The sequence below is a fragment of the Astyanax mexicanus genome, chromosome 3, assembly GCF_023375975.1.
Source record: "Astyanax mexicanus isolate ESR-SI-001 chromosome 3, AstMex3_surface, whole genome shotgun sequence".
NCBI lineage: Eukaryota > Metazoa > Chordata > Actinopteri > Characiformes > Acestrorhamphidae > Astyanax > Astyanax mexicanus.
In genome coordinates this window covers 33,767,016-33,791,747 of record NC_064410.1, presented here as the reverse complement: position 1 = coordinate 33,791,747, position 24,732 = coordinate 33,767,016, and the positions used below count along the sequence as shown (strand labels likewise).

General features: G+C 37.9%; 1 protein-coding gene across 7 annotated transcripts in view; it reads right to left on the bottom strand.

Annotated features, from left to right (window-relative positions):
• The window catches only part of rims2b (regulating synaptic membrane exocytosis 2b), a 208,186-nt gene that overhangs the window by 34,380 nt on the left and 149,074 nt on the right, over nt 1–24,732 (bottom strand). For all 7 annotated transcript variants that reach the window (XM_049476387.1, XM_049476388.1, XM_049476390.1 and 4 more), the window contains 5 exons: nt 22,375–22,404; nt 20,923–20,945; nt 14,141–14,280; nt 11,487–11,663; nt 2,707–2,894 (listed from right to left, as the gene is read on the bottom strand). In XM_049476387.1, coding sequence (XP_049332344.1) covers nt 2,707–2,894; nt 11,487–11,663; nt 14,141–14,280; nt 20,923–20,945; nt 22,375–22,404 — 558 coding nt within the window. The remainder of the gene's footprint in view (nt 1–2,706; nt 2,895–11,486; nt 11,664–14,140; nt 14,281–20,922; nt 20,946–22,374; nt 22,405–24,732) is intronic.

The following is a 24,732-nucleotide window of genomic DNA, read 5'->3' as shown; positions in this document are numbered from 1 at the left end:
TTCAATGCGCTTATCAACAAACCAATCTTCCAATCACTGAACTACCACTGCTCTGTTTGGACCATGTCCAACTTAACTTTATCTTTTTGTCATTGTACTGAATCATGTACTGAGATACATCTCAAAATATCTGAAAAAAAAAATGACACTCATAGCAGTATGTTAGCTCCTGCATTTTAGAACAGCAAATAATTCCCAAAACAGTCTAAAGTCTGTGTGTCACAGGCCTTTTAGAAGGTAGAATAATGTAGAGTTGCTCCAGACAATGACCGGTTATAAACTGAATGCGACAACAAAGCGCCTCTTTAAATTCTGTGATGGTCAATGCAGGAAAGTATGACACTTATCAGAATCGCCCTCAAGCGTGCCCCTTCCTCTAGTTACTAAAAGTATAATACAACCAGACTGGAACATGTTTAGCAGTATCCATGCACACCAGCTGTTCACTGTCTGTAACACATTAGTTTCATTTTCAAATCCTGGAAAAAACACACCAAAACCTCAACCTATCCTTCATATTTAATAATATTTGATTAACTTTACATGTCCTAAGTTTATTTAACCGAATGAGTTTTATATGGTTATATTTCTAGCCGCACTATGTCTGAACTCTGTGAAAGAGACGAGGCACAGCGCATTTTGCCTTAAGCTTGGTCAAACAACAATATAACATTTCAGTAAAGATGGTGGTTATATTGTGTTTTATACCATTGCTACACTTGATCTGACGCCATTTATTGTAACGTTATTACATTTTTGATCAGGAGATCAGAATTAAGGACACTAGACTAGTGCCCTAGAACTAGGAATAAATTAATACATTTGACTTGTGATCTGGTGATGAGAAACGAATGCTTACACATATTTAGATCTTTATAGACTGCAAGTTGTACTGAAGAACTGACAGACAGCGGAGCAGGAGAAGAGGCGCAAGAGCGTGGTGGCATTGTGCTTTGATGTTTTTCAAATATAATAAAAATATAAAAGCACATTTGTGCACATTTTTGAAGTATGTGGTTAGGTCATTTTTGCTTGAGGCCCCCAAATGCCTTGAAACTGCCTTGCATGGGGTGAGCAGTAGTGCACTACATACACCACCTGTACACAGTCAGAGTCACTGACAACATGAACCTGAACTACACTATTCCAGCAAAACAATCAGCCGCTTCTCTAAGCATCTGCTTAGCACTATTTAGCAATGTAAATAACTGATTAGTGCTGGACGATATGGCCAAAATTTATATCACAATATATTCCTTAAATTTCGGTCGATACGATATAATTTCGATATTGATATAAATACTTTGAAGGCCTCAGAAAACTGCTAAGAAGCCCTGCAATCCCTGCAGCACTACGAATTTAAATTATTATGTAACTGTGTATTTGCACTTTTTGTATGGCTGGCATCAGATACCCTCATATTATCTATCTATCTATCTATCTATCTATCTATCTATCTATCTATCTATCTATCTATCTATCTATCTATCTATCTATCTATCTATCTATCTATCTATCTATCTATCTATCTATCTATCTATCTATCTATCTATCTATCTATCTATCTATCGGAAATCTGTACCTACTACTGTCTGAAAATTTAATTTAAGCCTTTGAAACCTCCTTTCACAAAAACTTTAATACTTTAGAAATGAAAGTAGTCAAAATAAATCAATGCTTAATATTATTTGCATATAGCAAAATAAAAACATGACATCCCTGTCAAACATAAGCCTATACAACTATTACCAATAAAAATAACTTTAAATTACAACAGAGGCAGAGCTTCTTATTCTTTGTGAACAAATGTAACAGATTAAAACAAAAGTGTTTCAACTAGGATATATAATACAAGAAGCCTTTATAAATAAAGCGACAAGATTTTCCCGTCAAATAAACAAACCTACAGGCTTTATCAACTATGAATAACTTAGTTACAACATAAGCTATAAAAGTGCTTCAGTCAGTAACGTTATAAGAAAAATATTGTATGTAGTGGAGTTGCTTGAAGTGGTGGAACAAATTAGATGTATTAACATTACCGCTGCTGGTCGGCTGCACTCTCCGGCACAATTTGCAGCAAAGCGGCAAGGGAGCGGACCCGCGGCCGGCCGCGAGTCCGTTCGCTCGGCCGCGGGTCCTCGAGGACCGCGGCCGAGCGAGCGGACCCGCGGACGGCCTCGAGCATCCAGGGCCGACCGAACCGATTCTACCTTAGCCATGGATCCACTCGTCCCGGCTCCGTTTGGCTCCAGCGCGAGACATTTTTGCTGTGTAGCGAAGCAGACCCGAGAATAGCCATTTTAACCTAGCCTTGCCTAGCCTAGCCTATTTGGCTACGTGCCTGAATGTGTTGAGCTCTGCGGCGAGCTAACGCCAGTAAAAAAACGCCTGTCCGTGATTCTGTAAATAATACATATCGATATACCATAAAACTGATATCACCGTTATTGAAACATTTCTTATCGCGATAAATACCGATATCGAATTATTGTCCAGGCCTATAACTGATACACACAAACATGTATAAGAAGGCAGCAAGGTTGCCATTTCCTTAGTTTATAATGTAATGAAAAGCAGCAGTAAACTCTACTGTCCAGAGTTACCAACAAACCAAAGCCATTAGTTGCGCACAAATAACAGCATAACAGAAAACAGGACCAACAACATTACCAGTTAGAAATGTGGAGAGCACTGAGCTCTTACCTTCAGGGTCCAACTGAGAGGTGCTTTGGCTCTTCTTCCCAAGTCCCACCATGGCAGCCATCTTTGCCCCGAAGCTGGAGCGCCTCTTCTTGTCGTCCTCGTCGTCATCGTTTCGGCCGAGCGAGCACATGTCCCCTCCAACGCTGGAGCTCTTGGTGATGTTGGATCCGGGTGTGGCCGTCTGAGCCCTGTGTTTCATTTCAGATGTAAACTCACTGTCAGCAATGCAGGAGGACACAAACATGAGACAGAGAAAAAAACAAGAAGGACAGAGACAGAGAGGAGAGGACAGCGGAGAGACAAGGAGAGAGAGAGCGAGAGACAGAGAGGAAAGGACAGGCTTTAGGCTTCAGCTACAGGTTTTAGGGACAGGACCAGAGACAGGGGTTTGAGGTAATGAGAGTCGTTTAGGTAGAACAAGGAAAGCTACAGGGATACAGCATTGAGGACAGAGTGCTAAATACAACCTGCAGGGAGAGGAGATGGTACACATACAGCTCTGAAAAAAAAATCAAGTGACCACTTAAGTTTCTGAATCAGTTTCTCTGATTTTGCTATTTATAGGTTTATGTTTGAGTAAAATGAACATTATAGTTTTATTCTATAAACTACGAAAAACATTTCTCCTAAAAGCCAAATAAAAATATTGTCATTTAGAGTATTTGTTTGCAGAAAATGAGAAATAGCAAAAAAAGCTGAAAAAAGATGCAGAGCTTTCAGACTTCAAATAATGCAAAGAAAACAAGTTAATATTCATAAAGTTTTAAGAGTTCAGAAATTAATATTTGGTGGAATAATCCTGATTTTTAATCACAGTTTTCAGGCATCTTGGCATATTCTCCTCCACCAGTCTTACACACTGCTTTTGGATAACTTTATGTCACTCCTGGTGCAAAAATTCAAGCAGTTCAGTTTGGTTTGATGGCTTGTGATCATCCATCTTCCTCTTGATTATATTCCAGAGGTTTGTAATTTGGTCAAATCAAGGGGAAAAAATCATCATTAAGTGGTCTTTAATTTTTTTTCCAGAGCTGTATGTGTTGCCAAGTCTGATATAGGATATACGAATAAGTAAGCACACATAGTTAGCTGTAAAATTAATTTAAAAAAGTACTTATCGCTAAACATTACATGTATATAGTAGCCTTCTAATCCAGTTAGAGCCCATATCTTGCATTTTTCTTATTTTGGAATTTTCTACAAGAATTTCTTACAATGTTTATATGGTCTAATGATGAAAAAATTATCATAAATAGTTTTATGTGACAATTTTACAACTTATCAATTTTTTGTTATTGTGCATTAAGTGCCTAAAATAGTTTGTTTCAAAATGTATGTACTAGAGTGTACATGGGGAGGGTTAAACTGTGGTAGGTAGATTAAATGTAAATGTAATGTAGTTGTTTTTTTTTCAGAAGGGAAACTCTAAAAGACTTTATTATATTAATCATTTTAAAGCATTTCTATTGGACAATTTATCATGCAATTTTGACACCACAGCTATTCCAAAACATTAAAATGATGTAAAGCCTTAATAACTGATGCATTCTCAATGCCGTCTCAATGTTAAATGATACGTTTCTGAATGAGAATGAGGCAAATCTCACCTTTTCTCAAAATGATATTCTGCTAGGTTCTGTGTTTGAGTTTGATTCGCTGTTGTCCCATCTGGTGTAGATGCATGTACATGTACACCAATAGCGATGGCAAGAAGGCAGGACTTGATTATATGTTCTGTGTTAATGTTTGTACTGTATTTTGTTTACATATTTATGTACGCTCTCGCTGTTTTTTTTTTAAGCAGCAAAAACGAATGGATCCCTTTCCATAAGTAAAGGTGTCCAAACTTTTGACTGCTGCTGCTTCAGATGAACATCCACTCCAGCTCAGCTTTTAGGAAATGCCAGTCGCGCTGTGGGCTGGAACTGTGTTATGATGTGGGTGATCTTTCCTGCCATTTCACTGACATATTGGATTTTCTCTGAGGGTCCCGGCAGGCCCCGAGCCACACACACTCTCACACACACACACACACACACACACACACACACACACACACACACACACACACACACACACACACACAGCCTGTACAATAGTGGAGTGTGGTAACAGTCTCCAGGGATTTCTGTATCTCTGTACATTACTGGAACAGTGTGTTCCTGATTCACACTCTTCTGCTCTTTTGTCTGAAGGACTGCTTTTCATCTGTAAAGATACAGAAACCCTGAGTGGATGGGGGTTATATAATAGCCTATTTACTCTCACGTAGCGACGACTAATTAATAAGCAATTAAATGCACTATATTTTATTATAGTGCTTTATATGTATATTTATGTGCACACAGCATACAATTAATCCATCATAATCATCTAATTGTAACCTCCATTAATAAACAGGGGTGTCACAACATATAATAAAGTGGCCAATGAGTGGAAGCACAAGGTGGAAAGGGGTTTCTAATAAAGTGGCCAGTGAGTAGATGTAGTGTAGTGTGGTTTGAGGTACATATACAGCAATATATGTTTTTATTGAAGTGGCCAGTGAGTGGAAGCACAAGGTGGTAAAGTGTTTCTAATAAAGTGGCCAGTGAGTAAAAGCACAAGGTAGTAAAGTGTTTTTAATAAAGTGGCCAGTGATTGGAAACACAGGGCATTATAAGTTTCTAATAAAGTGGCCAGTGAGTAGAAGCACAATGCGGTAGTGTTTCAAATAAAGTGGCCAGTGAGTAGAAGCACAATGTGGTAAAGTGTTTCAAATAAAGTGGCCAGTGAGTAGAAGCACAATGTGGTAAAGTGTTTCAAATAAAGTGGCCAGTGAGTAGAAGCACGAGGTGGTAAAGTGTTTCAAATAAAATGGCCAGTGAGTAGAAACTCAAGGTGGTAGGAGACTGTTTCTAATAAAGTGGCCAGTGAGTGGAAGCACAAGGTGGTAAAGTGTTTCTATTAAAGTGGCCAGTGAGTGAAAGCACAAGGTTGTAAAGAGTTTCTAATAAAGTGGCCAGTGAGTGGAAGCACAAGGTGGTAAAGTGTTTCAAATAAAATGGCCAGTGAGTAGAAGCACAAGGTGGTAAAGTGTTTCAAATAAAATGGCCAGTGAGTGGAAGCACAAGGTGGTAAAGTGTTTCTAATAAAGTGGCCAGTGAGTGGAAGCATAAGATGGTAGGAGACTGTTTCTAATAAAGTGGCCAGTGAGTGAAAGCACAAGGTGGTAAAGAGTTTCTAATAAAGTGGCCAGTGAGTAGAAGCACAAGGTGGTAAAGTGTTTCTAATAAAGTGGCCAGTGAGTGGAAGCATAAGATGGTAGGAGACTGTTTCTAATAAAGTGGCCAGTGAGTGAAAGCACAAGGTGGTAAAGAGTTTCTAATAAAGTGGCCAGTGAGTAGAAGCACAAGGTGGTAAAGTGTTTCTAATAAAGTGGCCAGTGAGTAGAAGCACAACACACACACACACACACACACACACACACACACACACACACACACACACACACACACACACAGCCTGTACAATAGTGGAGTGTGGTAACAGTCTCCAGGGATTTCTGTATCTCTGTACATTACTGGAACAGTGTGTTCCTGATTCACACTCTTCTGCTCTTTTGTCTGAAGGACTGCTTTTCATCTGTAAAGATACAGAAACCCTGAGTGGATGGGGGTTATATAATAGCCTATTTACTCTCACGTAGCGACGACTAATTAATAAGCAATTAAATGCACTATATTTTATTATAGTGCTTTATATGTATATTTATGTGCACACAGCATACAATTAATCCATCATAATCATCTAATTGTAACCTCCATTAATAAACAGGGGTGTCACAACATATAATAAAGTGGCCAATGAGTGGAAGCACAAGGTGGAAAGGGGTTTCTAATAAAGTGGCCAGTGAGTAGATGTAGTGTAGTGTGGTTTGAGGTACATATACAGCAATATATGTTTTTATTGAAGTGGCCAGTGAGTGGAAGCACAAGGTGGTAAAGTGTTTCTAATAAAGTGGCCAGTGAGTAAAAGCACAAGGTAGTAAAGTGTTTTTAATAAAGTGGCCAGTGATTGGAAACACAGGGCATTATAAGTTTCTAATAAAGTGGCCAGTGAGTAGAAGCACAATGCGGTAGTGTTTCAAATAAAGTGGCCAGTGAGTAGAAGCACAATGTGGTAAAGTGTTTCAAATAAAGTGGCCAGTGAGTAGAAGCACAATGTGGTAAAGTGTTTCAAATAAAGTGGCCAGTGAGTAGAAGCACGAGGTGGTAAAGTGTTTCAAATAAAATGGCCAGTGAGTAGAAACTCAAGGTGGTAGGAGACTGTTTCTAATAAAGTGGCCAGTGAGTGGAAGCACAAGGTGGTAAAGTGTTTCTATTAAAGTGGCCAGTGAGTGAAAGCACAAGGTTGTAAAGAGTTTCTAATAAAGTGGCCAGTGAGTGAAAGCACAAGGTTGTAAAGAGTTTCTAATAAAGTGGCCAGTGAGTAGAAGCACAAGGTGGTAAAGTGTTTCTAATAAAGTGGCCAGTGAGTAGAAGCTCAAGGTGGAAGGAGACTGTTTCTAATAAAATGGCCAGTGAGTGGAAGCACAAGGTGGTAAAGTGTTTCTAATAAAGTGGCCAGTGAGTGGAAGCATAAGATGGTAGGAGACTGTTTCTAATAAAGTGGCCAGTGAGTGAAAGCACAAGGTGGTAAAGAGTTTCTAATAAAGTGGCCAGTGAGTAGAAGCACAAGGTGGTAAAGTGTTTCTAATAAAGTGGCCAGTGAGTAGAAGCACAAGGTGGTAAAGTGTTTCTAATAAAGTGGCCAGTGAGTAGAAGCACAAGGTGGTAAAGAGTTTCTAATAAAGTGGCCAGTGAGTAGAAGCTCAAGGTGGAAGGAGATTGTTTCTAATAAAGTGGGCAGTGAGTAGAAGCACAAGGTGGCAAAGTGTTTTTTTTTTATTTTTTTTTTTATAATTTTATTTCTAATTTTTCCCATTTTCTCCCCAATTTACACGGCCAATTACCCAACCCACTCATTAGGACTCCCCCTATCACTAGTGATGCCCCAACACACCAGGAGGGTGAAGACTAACACATGCTTCCTCCAATACATGTGAAGTCAGCCACCGCTTCTTTTCGAGCTGTGAAAGTGGCCAGTGAGTAGAAGCACAAGATGGTAAAGTGTTTCTAATAAAATGGCCAGTGAGTGGAAGCTCAAGGTGGTAGGTTGTTTCTAATAAAGTGGCCATCTAAATCTTAGTTTAGACTTATTCTTAGTTTAGTTTAGGTTTTACTTTAGTTTTAAGCATCATCTATAGTTTAATGGGAAGCTGGATGATGCTGTTTGATAAAAAAAAAAAAAAAAAATCGGTTTTATAACATGCCTAAATGCACAATGGACTGTTTCTAAATTTCTACTGGTTTGTGCTTTCAGACGTAAAACTGTTGATGTTTTTGTCCTGCAGACTACTGGAAAATCTGGCTGTGACGAAGAGGATCAATCTGTTTCTATGGCAACTTTATCCTCAGTGCTGGTCTATGCGTGCGTTCAGAATAATCTACGATAAACTCTCATAACCCACCAACTGCTGCACTATTAATCACTAATAGGACAATTAATACACACTAATTAACTGTGTTCTAGACAGTGATGGGCAAGAAAGAGGGCGTCATTTAAAAACAATAACTGAAAACATTGCTGGTTTATTAGTGAATGATGCTTGTGAATACTAGTGATTTGTTTCATGCTGTCACTCACACAGACTGAGAAGCTGCTAGTTGTGGATGTGTGTGATTAAAGCACAGATATGCATGAACTGCTGTCTCTTAAAAACAGTTGCTTCTATCTAATCCTAAGCTTATAAGCTTTCCTGTTTAAAGTGAATGCAGGGAAATTACCATTATTTGCAAATGCATCTGCATGTTTTCACACAGTAAATACTGTGCTTAATTTATTCGCAAACAATGCTTCACCTTTTTTCCCTGCATCTCCTACAGCAGTTCAAACTCTCAACATGTCAGTCCTGACCTTGTTAATGTACCTGCCATGGATTCTAATACCCACACTTATGACTCCAAATCCCAGCATGCACTTACACTAGACCTTCCGGACTTTGCTGATCACATGACGCTACAGTGTTCTAACTCGCCGAGCTTCTGATTACCCACACCTGTCCTGTTTGTATAAATACCCCCCTGTTTCTGTTCCTTGTTGCCTGGTATTGAATCTGGTTAGCTTTTTTCCCATGCATTTCTTTTGTTTGTTGCTTTTTTGTTTTGGACCTGTTGTTTATTGTTTATCGTTGCAGATCCTTTTTTCTGTTTTTGACTACTCCTTTTGGCTAGCCTTTCTCTTGTTTTAGATCTCCCGTGTATGGCCTGCTCTCTCTCTGGTATGTTGTTTACTACTGCTGACATTTTGTTACCGACCCTGCCCATTTGACCCCTTTATCAATAAACTGTGTGTTTGGTATCTGCTTATGCAACACTCAGGATCCTATCAGAGACAGGGATTCTGAACAGGGTGGGGGGTATGAAAGAGTGAAGGTCTATAACATGGAAAAAGAGTCTTGCACACACACATACTATCACAACTTCACATGCATAGCAGACATCACACATACACATATATATACAAATACAAATACAGTATACACGATGTGTGTCCAAAAAAGCCTGTAGACAAATCAAGAGCATCAGTATCCCCCCCCTGTTGTAAAATCAACCTCTACGCCAACAAGAAGGTCTTTACACTAAATACTGGAATTTTTGGTCGTATTCAGCAACACAGGAAAATCAGTGTGATTAGGGTGATGACTTCTTTTGGTACTCCAACTCCAATCACAACTGTACACTGGATAGAACGTCATCACTATTATGTCTATGTGGCAATAAACAACAAAGGGTGCTTAAAGATATATAAGTAACTTTAAAGAGTTTAAATAATTTCTCATGTAGTGTTTGTCTAGACACTCTGGACGCACACATACCCACACATACATGCTTATATGTATATGTATAAGTCGTCGCTGCCATGCAAAAAATCTTGTATATCCAAAATAGTATCAAATTACTAACTTTACAAAAAAAAGTAAAAAAAAAAAAATCTGTACATTTTATGTCATTTTTGAGTAATTTCTATTGGTCCATTTATCATGATCCAATGTAAATAACAATAAGCACAAAAAAAACTGTCAAAATGGAGATTTGTTTGCATAACACTGACTATACATACATACACAAAAAATACATACATAACTACACACTACAGATATACAGTACTAGTTGAAGGTTTGGACATGTGTCTTCACATTCAGTGTGATTCGTTTTTTTATGATTTTTTTACACTGTAAATCTAATGCTGAAGACTATATTAAAGCTATACAGGAACACACGCAGAATTATTTTGTAAACATAAAAAAAAGTGTTAAACAATCCGAAATAAGTACAACATTATCTTTGAAGACAGATCTGATCTCTCTTGTTTTTATCAGCGTATTAAAAGAGTTCCTGGAGGTGCTGAATAATAGCTATTGCTTTTCCTTCATGCTGTGAAGCTCCAGCTCATCCCAAATAACCAAATCACCATCTCAGTTGATCAGGTTTACATCAGGGGATTAATGTGGAGGACAAACAGTTATTTTTTTTGTTTACTACATAATTCTTTAACTGTGTCCCTTATAATGTAGTTAAGCATTGGAAGCTCTTGCCAGCAAGGCTCAGCCAGTGTTTTCTTATGTGAACGGTGCAGTACGCCACAGAAATCTGTGTGGCTTTTAGTCTCTGAACCTGCCATCGTTCCCGCAGTCCCATTTCCACAAACAGGTTTGCCGGATATTGATAACAGCGCGCAAACAGTTTGCTGCAGCCACGGTGTCACGTTCTTGTACTGTTCTGTGTCTGCCTCTGTGTGTTTCCTGCCCTCCTGTTTGTTTATATATCTCCATTAGCAAAGGGCCCACTCTCTGTTCTTCTTGTCTCCACCCATGTCTTCAGTACTATCACTTGTGTTCATCTGTAGCTCCGCCCCCTCATTACCTGTCCCCAGGTGTTTCCTTTTTCCTGTTCCCCCATGTGTATTTAAGCGTACGTTTAAGTTTGTTGGTTCTTGTACGTCTTAGTGAATTCAGTGTTTCTCATAGTTATTATATAGTTTATATATTCTGTTTTGTGTTTATTTTGGTTTATTTTTGTTAATAACTATTACTTGCATTTGCGTACACTCTCTGCGTCCTCTCCCTGCTTCAACCTGACACATGGAAATGGGTGAGCTGGCTATTTTTTTATTTTTTCTGCTCAACAGGTAATCGCTGAGCTTCAGTTAGGTTGTTAAACATAGCTGGGTAATTTACCACCACCACTAGCATAGCAGAGACTGGCCTTTTTGATATTGAACTGTATATATTCACTGATCAACTAGAGAGTATGATTTGTTGTCGCTTGCCACTGTGTGCCAATCTGGCAACCCTGCATGAGCTTTGCGTCTGGGGAGGAGGGGTTGGGGCAGAAAACTGTATGCAGTGTTTTAAAAATTGGACTCCTGCAACCGTTTCTCACATAAAGGAAAGGAAAACACTGAATGACAAGGTGTGTCCAAACTTTTCACTGGTACTGTATGTGACAAGTGACGAACGAGAAGAAAGGAAGGTTCTTTTACTATTTCATGACATCACAAACATGGTGAATTGTAAATACACTGCTTTTGAGGTGCGTTTTTTGAAACTATTTTTTAAAAATGTGTTTTTTAATAAAATGTGCTCTTTTAATTCATAAAAAGGCTAGAAAGCTACAGCTCTACGTTTCTTTGCTGACCTGTCCGGCTCCTCCTCTGCTTCCTCTTCCGGAGCCTCCATACTGCCCCCATGTGCCTCTCCAGACCCTCCCCCATCTGCTCCACCAGCTGATCCTGCCCCCCCTTCTGCTGCAGCACCAGCAGCAGCAGCACTCTCCTCTCCCTGAGACTGACTCTGCTGGAGAGCGTCACCACGGCTACACACACACACACACGTACAGGTACACAAAACACACACACAGACATATGGGCATACATTCATGCGAACACATACACACAAATAGAGATGTACAAACACACACACAGAATCATACAGATAAAAAAAAATAAAAAATGAGAAAAAGACATGGAAATCATGGGCCATGAGGAAGCATGCAGGACAGAAAGAGAAAACAGACAGTAAAGAACATGCAGACGTGCATATTCAGTCCATATAAATCATGCAGAAATCATCAGATTAAACAGAACAGTGAAGGAGGGAGTGACTGATGGATGCACAGAAGATAGAGGCTACATGTTCCCCAGCATTAAACGCTTTTAGCAGAGTTAATACTTTTTTAAAGGTGGTAAAACCTGTTCTTTTCCTGCTTGTTTTACGCCAATTGTTAACTAAATATTATCAAATTTAAATTGGTATGTTACCACTTTTATTCTCCCCGATTCCAATCCTGAAAATGTAACTGTTGCCTAATACCAATCCAACTATTCTTTAACAGCTATATAACATAGTATAAAATAAAATGTTCATGAATTAAGCTCCTTACTTAAAATAAGCATCTAAAATGATACTATCATACATAACCTACTCAGACACTCTCCTGCCCTCCATCCATACTCATCAGCATCTCTACCTACACCTTTCCTCAAACGTAGCTAATCAGTAAAGACTTGTGTGGTGAGTAAAACTTGCTTCTTTAGCTTCACACAGCCTTATAGGTTTAAGGCTAATGAAGCTAATAAGCAAGAAGTCTACTTACTCTGATGTAGCACTGTGCAATCTGCATGCATAAATCATCGCTTACTAGTGATCTCAAATAGACTGGCATGATTACTGACCCCAATAATTCAATAATTAATAAGGTTAAGCTTGAGGTATGTTTTAGTTTGAGTTTGATGGTTTAGCTGGTTTATAAGCATGATCACACTGATTGAGGAATGGGTACCCTTGGTGGTACTCGAAGCATCCAAAGGCTAGATGACCTCTCACTCACTCACTCGTGCTTTCTCTTGCTCACTCACACTCAACTTGCTTAACTATGGCGTCACATCAATGTCAAAAGACGGGGGCGCAAAAATACCAGGTGAAAAGAATTAACTAGTGTGTTTTACTATTTTGCCTAAAGGAAATTGTGTGCACGCTGAACAAAATATCGCTCTCAAGCTTAATTTTTCTCCTCTCGGGTGTTTATTTTCCGCTCGGATTCACAGTTCTCCTTTCGTGCTGTGCGAATCACCTGCAAACTTCACATTTGCACTGTTAAATGTGCAATGTTAACACACGCTGGTTAATTTTTTTCACCTGCTATTTTTGCGGCCCTGACTTTTGACATTGATGTGACGCCATACTCAACAGGTGACGAACAATTGGTAAAAGATATGACGACATGTGTATGTCTGGATTACACATCTAGCTTACTGAGTGTGGTACATGCGTTCCTGTGATATGGCTTGTGGTGGTACTTGGAACGTTTAGTTTGGTCATTGGTGGTACGTGGTGTAAAATGTTTGAGAACCACTGAGCTAAACAACCAGTGCGACCTTGCTTGATCATGCTTGACCAACCTCCAATCTGGTCAAAAAGCATGAGCCAGCATGACCCAAATTAAATGCACTAAAAACTATGATGATCAAAAGCTGGTTAACCAGCTAGCTCAACAGTATAGGCAATCCAAGCCTTCCAACTCTTGACCATCAAAGTCCAGCTTTATCATCTAGAACATCTGAAAGCAGCTACCAGCCAAAGGAGAGTGTGTGCTAATTTAGACATGCAGCTAGCACCATGCTAATTCGTGAGCTGTGAGCTGTCAAATTATACCTCTCCACTCTTATTCCTTTAATATAAAAGCCTAAACCAGTCTGCTATTCTCCCAGCCATGAGCAAAAACACTCACTGAATCCCACACGTCTGGTTCAGTTTAAAACAAGCAGAACCAAACCTGATCTCCCCCAGGAACTGAGAGAGGAGTTCATCACAAGCTCAGTGAAGTGTTGCTCATGTCTGGAATCAGGTTCAGAAGCATCATCAGCCATGGACCGTGGAATGTATGTATGATATGTGGACCCATGTATCTTTGGTTAGACTTGAGTAAGTTGATTTTAACTGGACAGATTCCATTAAGCTAAAAACTCATAATTTCTGGTATTCAGATTCTTCCAATTCATTAATAGTTTGAGTTATCAATACTGTGGTTTGGTTTACCTGACATGTAAAGAACACAAAGTCAAAAAAACTTACAAAATCCTCCATAGAACCCTAGAAGCAAAAATCTCTACTCCACATGTTGGTTCACCCACTTCTCTGGCATCACAAGCAGTATAATCAGTTACAGACTTGATTCTAAACCATTTGAAGATTACAGTAGACTAAAGAAAGAAAAGAAGTTGGGCTATCGCCCTCTGTTCCACGTTCCATGGCTCAGACTACTGTAAGAGTCATATATCAGAATTCACCCACCTGATCCTGCGAGTGGCGCGCGCTCTCTCTGATTGGACAGACATGTAGCTCGCGCTGCTAAGCCGAGACGCGCTCGACATAGCGGACACGTCGCTTACATCACTGTCCGACGACTTCATAGACAGGCTGTCCATTCCTCGCTGTGGGAGGAGCAAAAATGAAGAATACGTCAAAAACATAAAGCAATGCAAAATATACTTTAACAGTTTTACTCAACATCCACGTTTTAAAAATAAGCACATATTACAATTAAAGTTCCCCTACAATGAATATATACCATATATTAATTATAATACACACTGTTATAATAATATAAACTGTAGATCATTCATTAGCTGTTAATGTATTGATAAACAAAAAAAAACCTATGCTTGTACTTTGGAGGCTATTATTGCCATTTAATTGAGGTATTTTACTACTGATCATATCACATTTGTATCTCCATCTTGTATCTTTTATCTCCAAAATGTCAGCTTTACAAGAGAAGCAAATAACTCTTAACTTTCATAGAGAAAAATAAAGACAAAAAAAAGAACATTTTAATTTTGGAGTATATTTTGGAAACCATCACATTTACATTGACACAATGTAAAAAAAACAGCAGCAAGTTTTAAATTATTTAATAACTTTGAATTATAATTATTTAATAACCCTGCATAAATATTTGGAACCTACTGTAATCTCAGTTACTTGGAAATTAATGAGAGCTACGAAGATTCTAGCTGTGTTTACAGAGCACAGAAGGCAAAAAATGTGAGGAAATTACAATTGTAAAAAAAATATATATATTCATACTTATAATAACATGTTTTATAGTAATAAATAGACCTTACGGATCACAATCTAATTCTCCGCAAGTTTGTATCCAAGTCTGAGAGACATAAGGGACTATTTTAGCAATCTTTAGGTGAACCGTGAACAGGAGTAATGTGCACCATGCCACTCGCCATTTCCTTTAAAAGCCACATGCACTGTCTAGAATGTTTTTAGACAGTGGCACACCAGTGTTTTCCATTGCCAAGATAGAAATACGCCAGAAATTTACCTGAATGCACATTTCGAGACCACCACTGCCATCAGAGTAGATATATTCACAAGCACTGTTGCTATTTAAACAATGCAGGCGGAACACGTGAAAATAGACTATTGGTGGGGTTTTACTTTATTATTTCTCATCGTTGATCTTAACAGGGCAAACTTCCAATGTGTACAACTGAAAAATCTTTTAATCTTTTAGCATCTTTAAATGCTGCACGGTTACATAATTAAAGTCATTATTACAGTCATGGATATATAAGTGCAGTGAACAGAAATTAGGTGACCGGGTGTAAAAACGACTTTAATATTTCTTAGTCAAGTTACTTGGTCAAGTAACAGCAGACAAGCTGAGAGGAAAGATGAGAAACAGAGGAATATCGGATAAAGACGTGACACTGTGCGACAAACTCAGATATATGGCAAACAGGAGTTTCTTACACCTCCCGAAACACGTCCGCACATTCCTCTTCTCCGTCAGAGACACAGAGTTACATAACTCCATACTTCAGAGGCAGCGCTCGGCCTCCTGCCTGCTATCAGCCCTGCATTAATCTTTGTTGTTGTACATATCATGAAGCGTCTTGGGAACACGCAGCATCGAGCTGACAGAAACCTGACGCTTTATATAACCGAGAGGAACAGAGTGAGCACTCCATCCTGCACACACACACACACACACACACACACCAGCACAAACATACGCACGGCAGCAAACAGACGTCTGAACATAAAACTCAAACCCAGAGGAGCCTTGTGAAGGTCAGCTCAAAATACAGAAGCTGCAGAAACTCTCTGGTTGCCACTCAGACAGAACTGTAACAGAACTGTTTTTTTTTGCTTAAAAACTCATTGAAAAATGTGTGGATTGTAAATTGTACTTACAATCTTTAAAAATGTCCCATTATACTTTTAGTGTGTTTTCAGGTGTTTTCAGTGTTTTTTATCACTGGTTTGTTTCCATACTGCTCTGCATGCGGATTTACTTCAAAGCTTTGGCCTTTTGCTACTTTTTCTATTTGCTTGGGTTAGAGAAAAACACAGCGTTTATAATCATGTTGTCAGTTGTCACTCACTCCACAAAGCTGAGCTTATTACAGTAACTTCCCTCCAATCCTATAAAGTTTTTTTTATTAGGACATTCTAATAAAAAAGGAAAGTAACATGATTAGTCAAAGCTCTCACGTTACTAAATGACCACTAAATGAAATCAATCACTCAACCCCACATGTGGCAATGGGAGCAGATAGCTTTTAGACGTGCAGCAATACGGCACCAGAGTCTGTTTGTATATACAAATAACACAGTTCGTTCCTGTGTTATTTGTGCGAGTAACACATCACTCTTATATGCTTTGCCCAGTAATTCAGAGCTAAGAAACAAAATGCTTAGAATTTGTCTATGGAACAGAACACCACCAGTGAAGTACAATTGAGATAGGTAGGTGTATGTTCAGAGCAGTTCTGTTCACACTAATTAAAAGTAAAAATCCACCCCAGAGTTTTGTTCCAACAGCCAGGGCGGCTCTGCAGTGGCTCAGCCAAACTCGGATTTTTACTTTCTGCACCTGGACTACCCACCTCGGTGTGTTTTAATAGGATCTCTGGTGGATTTTGCGTTTTACAGAGACTCTAAGACTAGAACAGTGGCTGAACGGCACTTAGCAGAGCATTACACATGCTGTAAAGTAACATATTACATTGCAAAGACTGTTATTAGTGTAAAAATGTCTTTATTTTAAAACTCTATCTAACTGTTGTCTGTCTCTCTGTCTTGCAGTGCTGTTAGCCAATCAGAGGTGATATGTTTGCATGTATGAATATTCATGAACAAAAGCCGAAATCCTATTGTTTCTCCCTGCCCACTCCTCCACCGGACTAAAGCAATGTTATACCGGATCACCGAAGCATGAATGTTCATAAGAAACTTGTAAATGTTAATTACAAAACCTGTGTTATGTATGTCGCTATAAGTACTTATGAGTTATTATACAAGCTTGTGGTGGTCATATATACCTTAAGATATTATCATACTACTATGCAAATACACAGCCCTTTCAAATCTGTTTCTTTTTATTTATTTTTCAGATTTTTAGCTTTTTTCCCTTTATATCAGAAATCCGTTTTTATGTTCCTTTTCTGTCCATGTTCTCCACATCTCGGAAATCATAAGCCTTTACAAGTAAATGCTTTTAAACCACACAAAGAGCTTTTCATTTAATGCTCTCAGCTGCCTAAACAAAACTGTAGAGTGCAGATGCATGTGAGACACACGGAAATAATACGTGTAAAGAGATAGAGCTCTTAGAGTTCTCCACTTCTGATCAGATCAGGCGAGACAGATATTAATATCATGGTTAATTTAAATACGGCAGTAATTACGTAGTTACATAATCACATTAAAACAGCACAGCACAGCAAGAGGAGGATAATGACTCTAGACAGCAGTGCTGACCCTCAGGGCTTCATTCGTAAATGATAAGATCCCAGTATTATTTAAAGTAGTGATGGAAATGGAGGTCCAAGTGGGGAAAAACAACAACAACTAAAAAAGACAGCTTTGTGTGAGATTACCTCATAATGCTAATGTAATACTCAAGCTTCCAAACAGTGGATTGTACAGACAATTTAATGATGTTTGTGTTTTAACAAGAGAGGAGCTCATTGAAATGTATTTAACTGTGGTTCAGTGTTCATTTGTTATGATCTTATTCTATTTTCATTTCATTTGTTCTATTCCATTTAGGGCATTTATGAAGCAGCTTGTATGATGGGAGGCTATTGTGCTTGCTAAAAGAAAGACAGTGATTAAAAGTGGACTTAAAGCATTCATTTCAATACTCCATTTCAATACCTGGGGATTTTAATTAATTAAAGCAGATTTAGATACACACAAACATGCTTAAGGGTGTATTAATAAGGCTGGTAACCTAATCTAATGTTCCCAAAACTAAACCAACAAAAACACACTAGAACTTTCAGTGATTCTGATTAATGTTCCTGTATTACCGTATTTTTCGCACTATAATGTGCACCGTATTTTAAAGCACACTTGCAGGGAACGTCTATTTTCTGGTCTACTTTTATACATAAAGCACACTGGATTATTAGGCGCATTTTAAGAGACACTATATGGAACTTCTAATTCAGCAGGTCTCGCCGCTGGGTGGTGGTGGAGGTTGGTTTTAGCTAACTAAGTTAAGTTAAGCTAAAATAAGTAATCAAAACTGTAATAAAAAAAAGACTTTTTTTTAAAGCCAAACGAGACCTGGGTGTTAATCTACTCAGATTTCTTTCCTGAAAACTGTTTATTTGGGTGAGTAAAGCGCTTCCGTTTATTAACAGTAATCTTAGATTACTGAATTTTTCCAGCACTAAGGCTGGGGAATTAGCATTAGCGGCTAACCACTGCAATGCTAGCCGGGGCTAGCCAGTGCTCTGTACGGGATAATAGCGAACGTGATTAGTGGGTAATGCTAACGCTACTCCAGCAGTGCTAGCTGGAGTTAGCAGCATTCTATAGGCCGATAATACCGGTTAATGGCTAGTGCTAATGCTAATCCACTGAACTAAACTGAAACTCCTGAATAACACTGCAGTTTGGTGGAATGGCTTTACTGCTCCTTACAACCTGACTGGTAAAATTCATATAGTGCGTAAAAAAAAAACAAACAAAAAAAAACAGTTTTTCCTTTAAAAATAAGTGTATTTAAGTGTAAATACAAGTCGTGTATTTATTATAAACGACTTGTGTCAAACAAGATTATTTAGATGGGTTTTGAAACCCTCAGTCACATGACTGTGTTTACCATGTGAAGATAGTGCCAGATCCGTTAATATAGGTGCTAAATCCAATCAAGGAGGTGTCAGATCTGCCTTGCTCTTGCATACATAAATTAAAGGCATGACTCAGAGAGAAGTCAAATTAACATTATTCATGATTTACTCCACATGCAGTCCTGCAGAACAAGTGCTTCTTTAGTTTAAAATAGTATATGAATATGATAGAATATATTTCTAACAAACACCGGGAGTCTACATTTAGGTCTTAGCTCTATATGTTTCAGGCCACAAACATTTTAGATTCGCTTCCAAAATATAATAAATATCTAAACAAAAGGGCTAGATTAAAATAAATGGATGAAAAGACCATATATAAACATATACAGTGATGTGAAAATGTATTTGCCCCCTACAGATTTCTTACATTTTTGCTTTTTTTAATACTATTATTTTTCTGATTATCAAACTAACTTTAATATCAGATAAAGATAACCTAAGTAAATATAAAAAGCATTTTTGTAATGAGAACTTTATTGATTAAAGAAAAGAAAAAAACTATTCAAACCAATCTAGCCAACTGAAAATAAGCTTTATCAACAACTGGCAAGAGTCTTTCACATTTCTGTGAGGGAATTTTGGTTTAGTATTCTTTGCAGAATTGTTTTAATTCAGACACATTGCAGGGTTTTTGAGTGTCTAGTGTAAGATCATGCTACAGCATTATTCGTTTTTTTGAAGCCATTCACAGGTGGACTTGTTTGTGTGCTTTGGATCATTGTCCTGCTGCAGAACCCAAGTACGCCTGAGCTTGAGGTCACAAACATATGGCCGGACATTCTGCTTCAGGTTTGTCTGATAAACAGCAGATTTCCTGGGTCCATCTATTACAGCAAGTTGTCCAGGCCATGAAGCAGCAAAGCAGCCGCAGACCATCACACTACCACCACCATGTTTTACATTCAGTATGATATTGAAATTGACAAAAAAAAAAAAAAAAAACTGACAGATGTCAATGACTTTGTTTTCTCATCTGGATTTCTTCATATTGCGGCATAGTGTGTTGCTTTTTGGTATCTTTTAGCTGCTTCATGTTGTCAAACAGGTTCTATTTAAGTGATTTTTTTTAATTAGACAGGTCTGGCAGCAATCAGGCCTGGTTGTGGCTAGTAGTAATATTGAACTCAACTTTCCAAATGGCTAGGTTGGTTTGAATAGCTTTTTTTCCTTTATTTAATCAGGTTTTATTTGTCTGATATTAAAGTTTGTTTGATAATCTGAAAAATGTAAGTATATTGCTGCATGCTGTCTAACAGCATGCACATACAACTCAGAGAGACCTATTGTATTTCACAAAGAAAAAATGGATTTTAGCTCAAGGACACTTTTAAAACAACATTAATACAAAAATATTCAAAAAAGTGTTTTTTGCTGATCATCTGAGGTATCTGAGGTCAGAAATCATTCATGTTAATTTTATTTTTTTTCAGCTGAACTATTCCGGTAACCTCTGTTACCCTTTGAGGAATAGCTGACACAGCGTCTGAGAACAGTTGTGTGTGTTTTAGCTTCCTTTCCACTCCTGACACAAAGCAGAGGCCTGGATCCAGACATGCTTATAAACTCACTGAATAAATGGCCACTGAGGTTTAATCTACTCTAATAATAGATCAGCCTGAAGCTTCTGTGCTCTGAATTCTCAATGTAAATGTATACCATACCTGATTTTTGCTAAATTCCTGATTCCTAAGTGGCCGGCATTGTGTTAACAAGTTTGTTATAACTCAAAGTAAGTGACAATAAGTAACATGAACTAAGATTATGATTATTATTCTGTTATATCAGTATTGCTCAAAACAAAGATTAAAAAAATGTGTTTTGAATCAGCAAAATATTTCTGTGAAAATTAAAATAAAAATAAACACATAAATAAATAGATGAACAGGAAATGCAAAGAGGAACACATACCCTGGATGGATCCTTCAACGAACCTGCAAAAAGAGACAGAGACACAATTAAATAAATGCAGTTAATCAGACCTTTCCTACAGCGCGTCAGCTGCTTTGAATAGCTCATATTCTAACAAAAATATATAAGTACATAGATTTCTATAGTAACTTACATAGAAAACAAGCCTATTTATGGGGGGTTTACCAAAAAAAAAATCTATGCATTTTGCTTCTTAAGAAATCACTTTTCTTTCCTGGTTAAACAGCCTTTAAATAGAGTGCAGTTTTGTTTAAATAAGAATCATGTTTTTTTCTAAATGTTTTAGAGTGTTTAAAATAGCACCTCTACTATGACTTGTTAAGAAACTCAGACTTAATATTGTAAAACAACCATTTTAAAATGGTTCAAATGAAATTACTCTTCAAAAAAAAAATTAAAGTATTATCTGATTTGATTTTCTCTTAGATTTTTAGATCTGGAGCCGAAGGCACTCCTGTCTCTTCAGCACTTAGGTCTACCAGTGATCTCCTATCTCCGGACTCCATTGCCCAGAATGCACCACACACTGACAGTACTCACTGACTTCTTTACCTGACACCTTCTATGCCACAATCACCAGAATATTGATCACACCTGTTTCACTCACTATATACACCCCTTCACTTCACTCACTCACTGCAGAATATTTGATATGGTTCCATACCAAACTGTGTAAACCAGATGACAATTGTATAATGAGTTTTTCAGTCTTCAAACAACTGATGCTTCTGATTTGCTGGAAAGAAAACCTTCAGCTACACCAGCTGTTTCACAATGAGACTGAACACCCCTGTCTAAAGTATCCACGTGACAACAGTGTTTCACTACAATTTTATTACTCTTAAACAATGCGCATCTGTCTAATAAAATCTTAGTCATTCAGTAAGATCAGTTCACAGACAGACACTGTAGAAATGACTATGACAATCAGGGTAACCAGCTGACCCTGTCTTCCCACACTCACTCCAACCACCGTTCATTCATCACGGTGATACTGCAGAACCGCGTACGTGCGAGTGCACCACTCCTCTGCTGCCCTACATATCCACAGGTTTTATAACGCACTTTAGCTTATATCTACATCACCATGGAAACCAACTAGCAAAGATGTGGGGAGAAAGTAGACAGCGCTAAGCTTTCTGAACTCATCTCAACTTTAATCATCCTGTTATTTCAACTCCACCAATCAAAGAACTGGCTGAGACTCCTCTGATGTCCTGTCAGCTGCAGGATCACAGGATTTTAACTCACTTTTCAGCCAACAGGTCAGAGGATTCTTTGCCATTTCCTTTGTGGATATTTATGCAAACCATATCTCAACTACTGCATCACATGTACACACACACACACACACACACACACACATACAAACACACACTTCTAGAGGAATCTTCATTAAGGAGACACAGACAAAAGAAACCCGGACAATACCTGCATCTCCATTCTCTGTCACTGCCTCTACTGCCACAGTAGAGATGGTGGTGAAGATGAGACATGAAATGAGGGTAAAACAAAGACAAACACACATTTATACAAAAAAAACACATTTATACAGACAGTAAAACAAAACACACAAAACAAAACACAAAAGAGCAGAGCCCTGAAACTGTTAAAGCCATGAAATAAAAAAAAAAATAGATAATGAACTGTTCCATGTTTAAATACATGAATTTCTCTTTGTTTAATAACATATTTTTTTTATTCACAAGCTCATTATTTTGTGATTTACATTCTCAGTTTCTCAAATTCTCTGGGTTTTTCACAACAGAATGTCTTTAATCATTATTTAAACGCAATTAATTCATTAATTAAAACGATTTAATTCTGTGGATTTTTTTACTCAGGTTATGATAATTTTTTTAAACAACAGCATAGTTTATGGCTTTTTAGCACAGAAAATTACGATAGGATGATTTGGACCTAGTTATATAGATTTGCATGCTAAGCGCTAACTCTTTTGCAATTCAGAGGTGAGTATATCGGACTCCTCTGTCTCTCTGTTGCGCTCAGTGTGACAATAATTTTCACCCGTTCTCGTTTTTCTGCAGGTTCTTGGGCTCCCCACTATCTCTTTATGAGGGATTATAATTCTTCCCAGTCATCTCTTAATTCATTAGCCGGAGCAGCGGTGGTTTATTGGACTGCAAGATCCCACGTAAGAAGTGGTTGGTTATTTTTATGTTTTTTTTGTTTTGTTTTTTTGTTTTATCTGCTTTGAGATCAACTGTTCTGCAATTGGGTTCAACAACCCTCTGGGCTAGAGAGCTACTCGTCTGTAGCACTCCATCCCATTACACTTCATTTTCCAAAACAGAATGTTTTTTTGTGGCCACCTCATGGCTTGGAAAATATCTGGCCCGCGGCCAAACTTAATTGCTGATCCTGGAACACTCAGCACTTAATAGTGCAAAAAATACGGTAGTCTTCAATATTAAATTTACAATGTAAAAATCATAAAAAAACACACACTGAAGAGGTGTGTCTAAACTTTTGACAACTTCTGACACTGTATATAAATCCAATAATCATTCTTAGCATTTTATGGTTATTGTGATCCTGCAAGGGATTGAATCCTTGTCGTCAGGATTGTGTTCCAATTCACTACCGCTGCTCCAGCTAGCGAATTGAGACATGGCTGGGAAAAATTATAATTTTCAAATAAGTTAAATTTGGTAATTATTAGTAACTAATTAGTAATTGTGATTTAGTGTTTTATAGAGAATGAGGCTTATTTATAAAAATAATACATGTATTCTATTTAAGGGTACCTTAATATTAACATACACAATAAACTATTATTTAACTATTTTAATTAGGGATATTGTGAACGTACAACAAGTACGAAAAAACACTGTTATTATTCTGTTTCTGAGCCCTGCTGATGCAAAAAAAAAAAAAAAAAAAAAACACACTCAGACACACCCATAAAAACATGCATGTAAATGGCACTCTTCACTCCATGACCAAAACACACACTTTATATCAAAAACACACTTCAGAGAAATACAGAACATCACTACAGCAGAAAAGGCTTTTACAGCACAGCGGCTTTAAAAAGCAGAAATCCAACCACTAATACAGAAGCCTCCAAAACACATCTGTACCACAGCCTATCAGCTAACAGCTCAGGTGAAAAACAAACACTCCATTAGTGCTCACTAATGCAGCTCTACAGCAGGGAGGAAGCAGTTAGCGTGTGCTTTTTTCCACATGGTGTACAGCACTACGTGTGTCATTAGGAGGAGATGGGTCGTGTTAAGTATCATCTCTGTGTGCTGCATTCACTCCTGCTACTCTGCTCATCTTCCTTCTTTAATTAGACCCTTTCTGTTTCAGCGTGATTCCCTCCTGCCCTGGCCGTGCACAGAGTGAGGGACTGAGCAGCGTCTGTAGACAAGTAACTGTACTCTGTGCTCTGAACACATATTAACTGTCTACTAATGAAGTTTATTACACTGTAAAAAAAAACAAAACTTAAAGTTGTTCTCCTTAATGTGATTTTAAGTCAGTTTAACTAAAACATTCAATTTAACCCTAACATATAGCAAACTAATTGCCTCAACTAACTTTATTAAGTTTCTTGTTAAAAGTTGGTCTAACTTAAAAATCTGTGTTGGCAAAATGTACAAATTGTAGTTGAACCCTAGTTGAGGCCAAGCCAACTACTTTGCACTACTGCACATGCTCAGTTTTACTCTTTAGTTAAACAGGGTCTACTGAGCAATTCTGCAGGGGTTTTCACCTGATATAAGTGACTTGTATATTGGGCGTGCCTTCTCTTAGGATTTA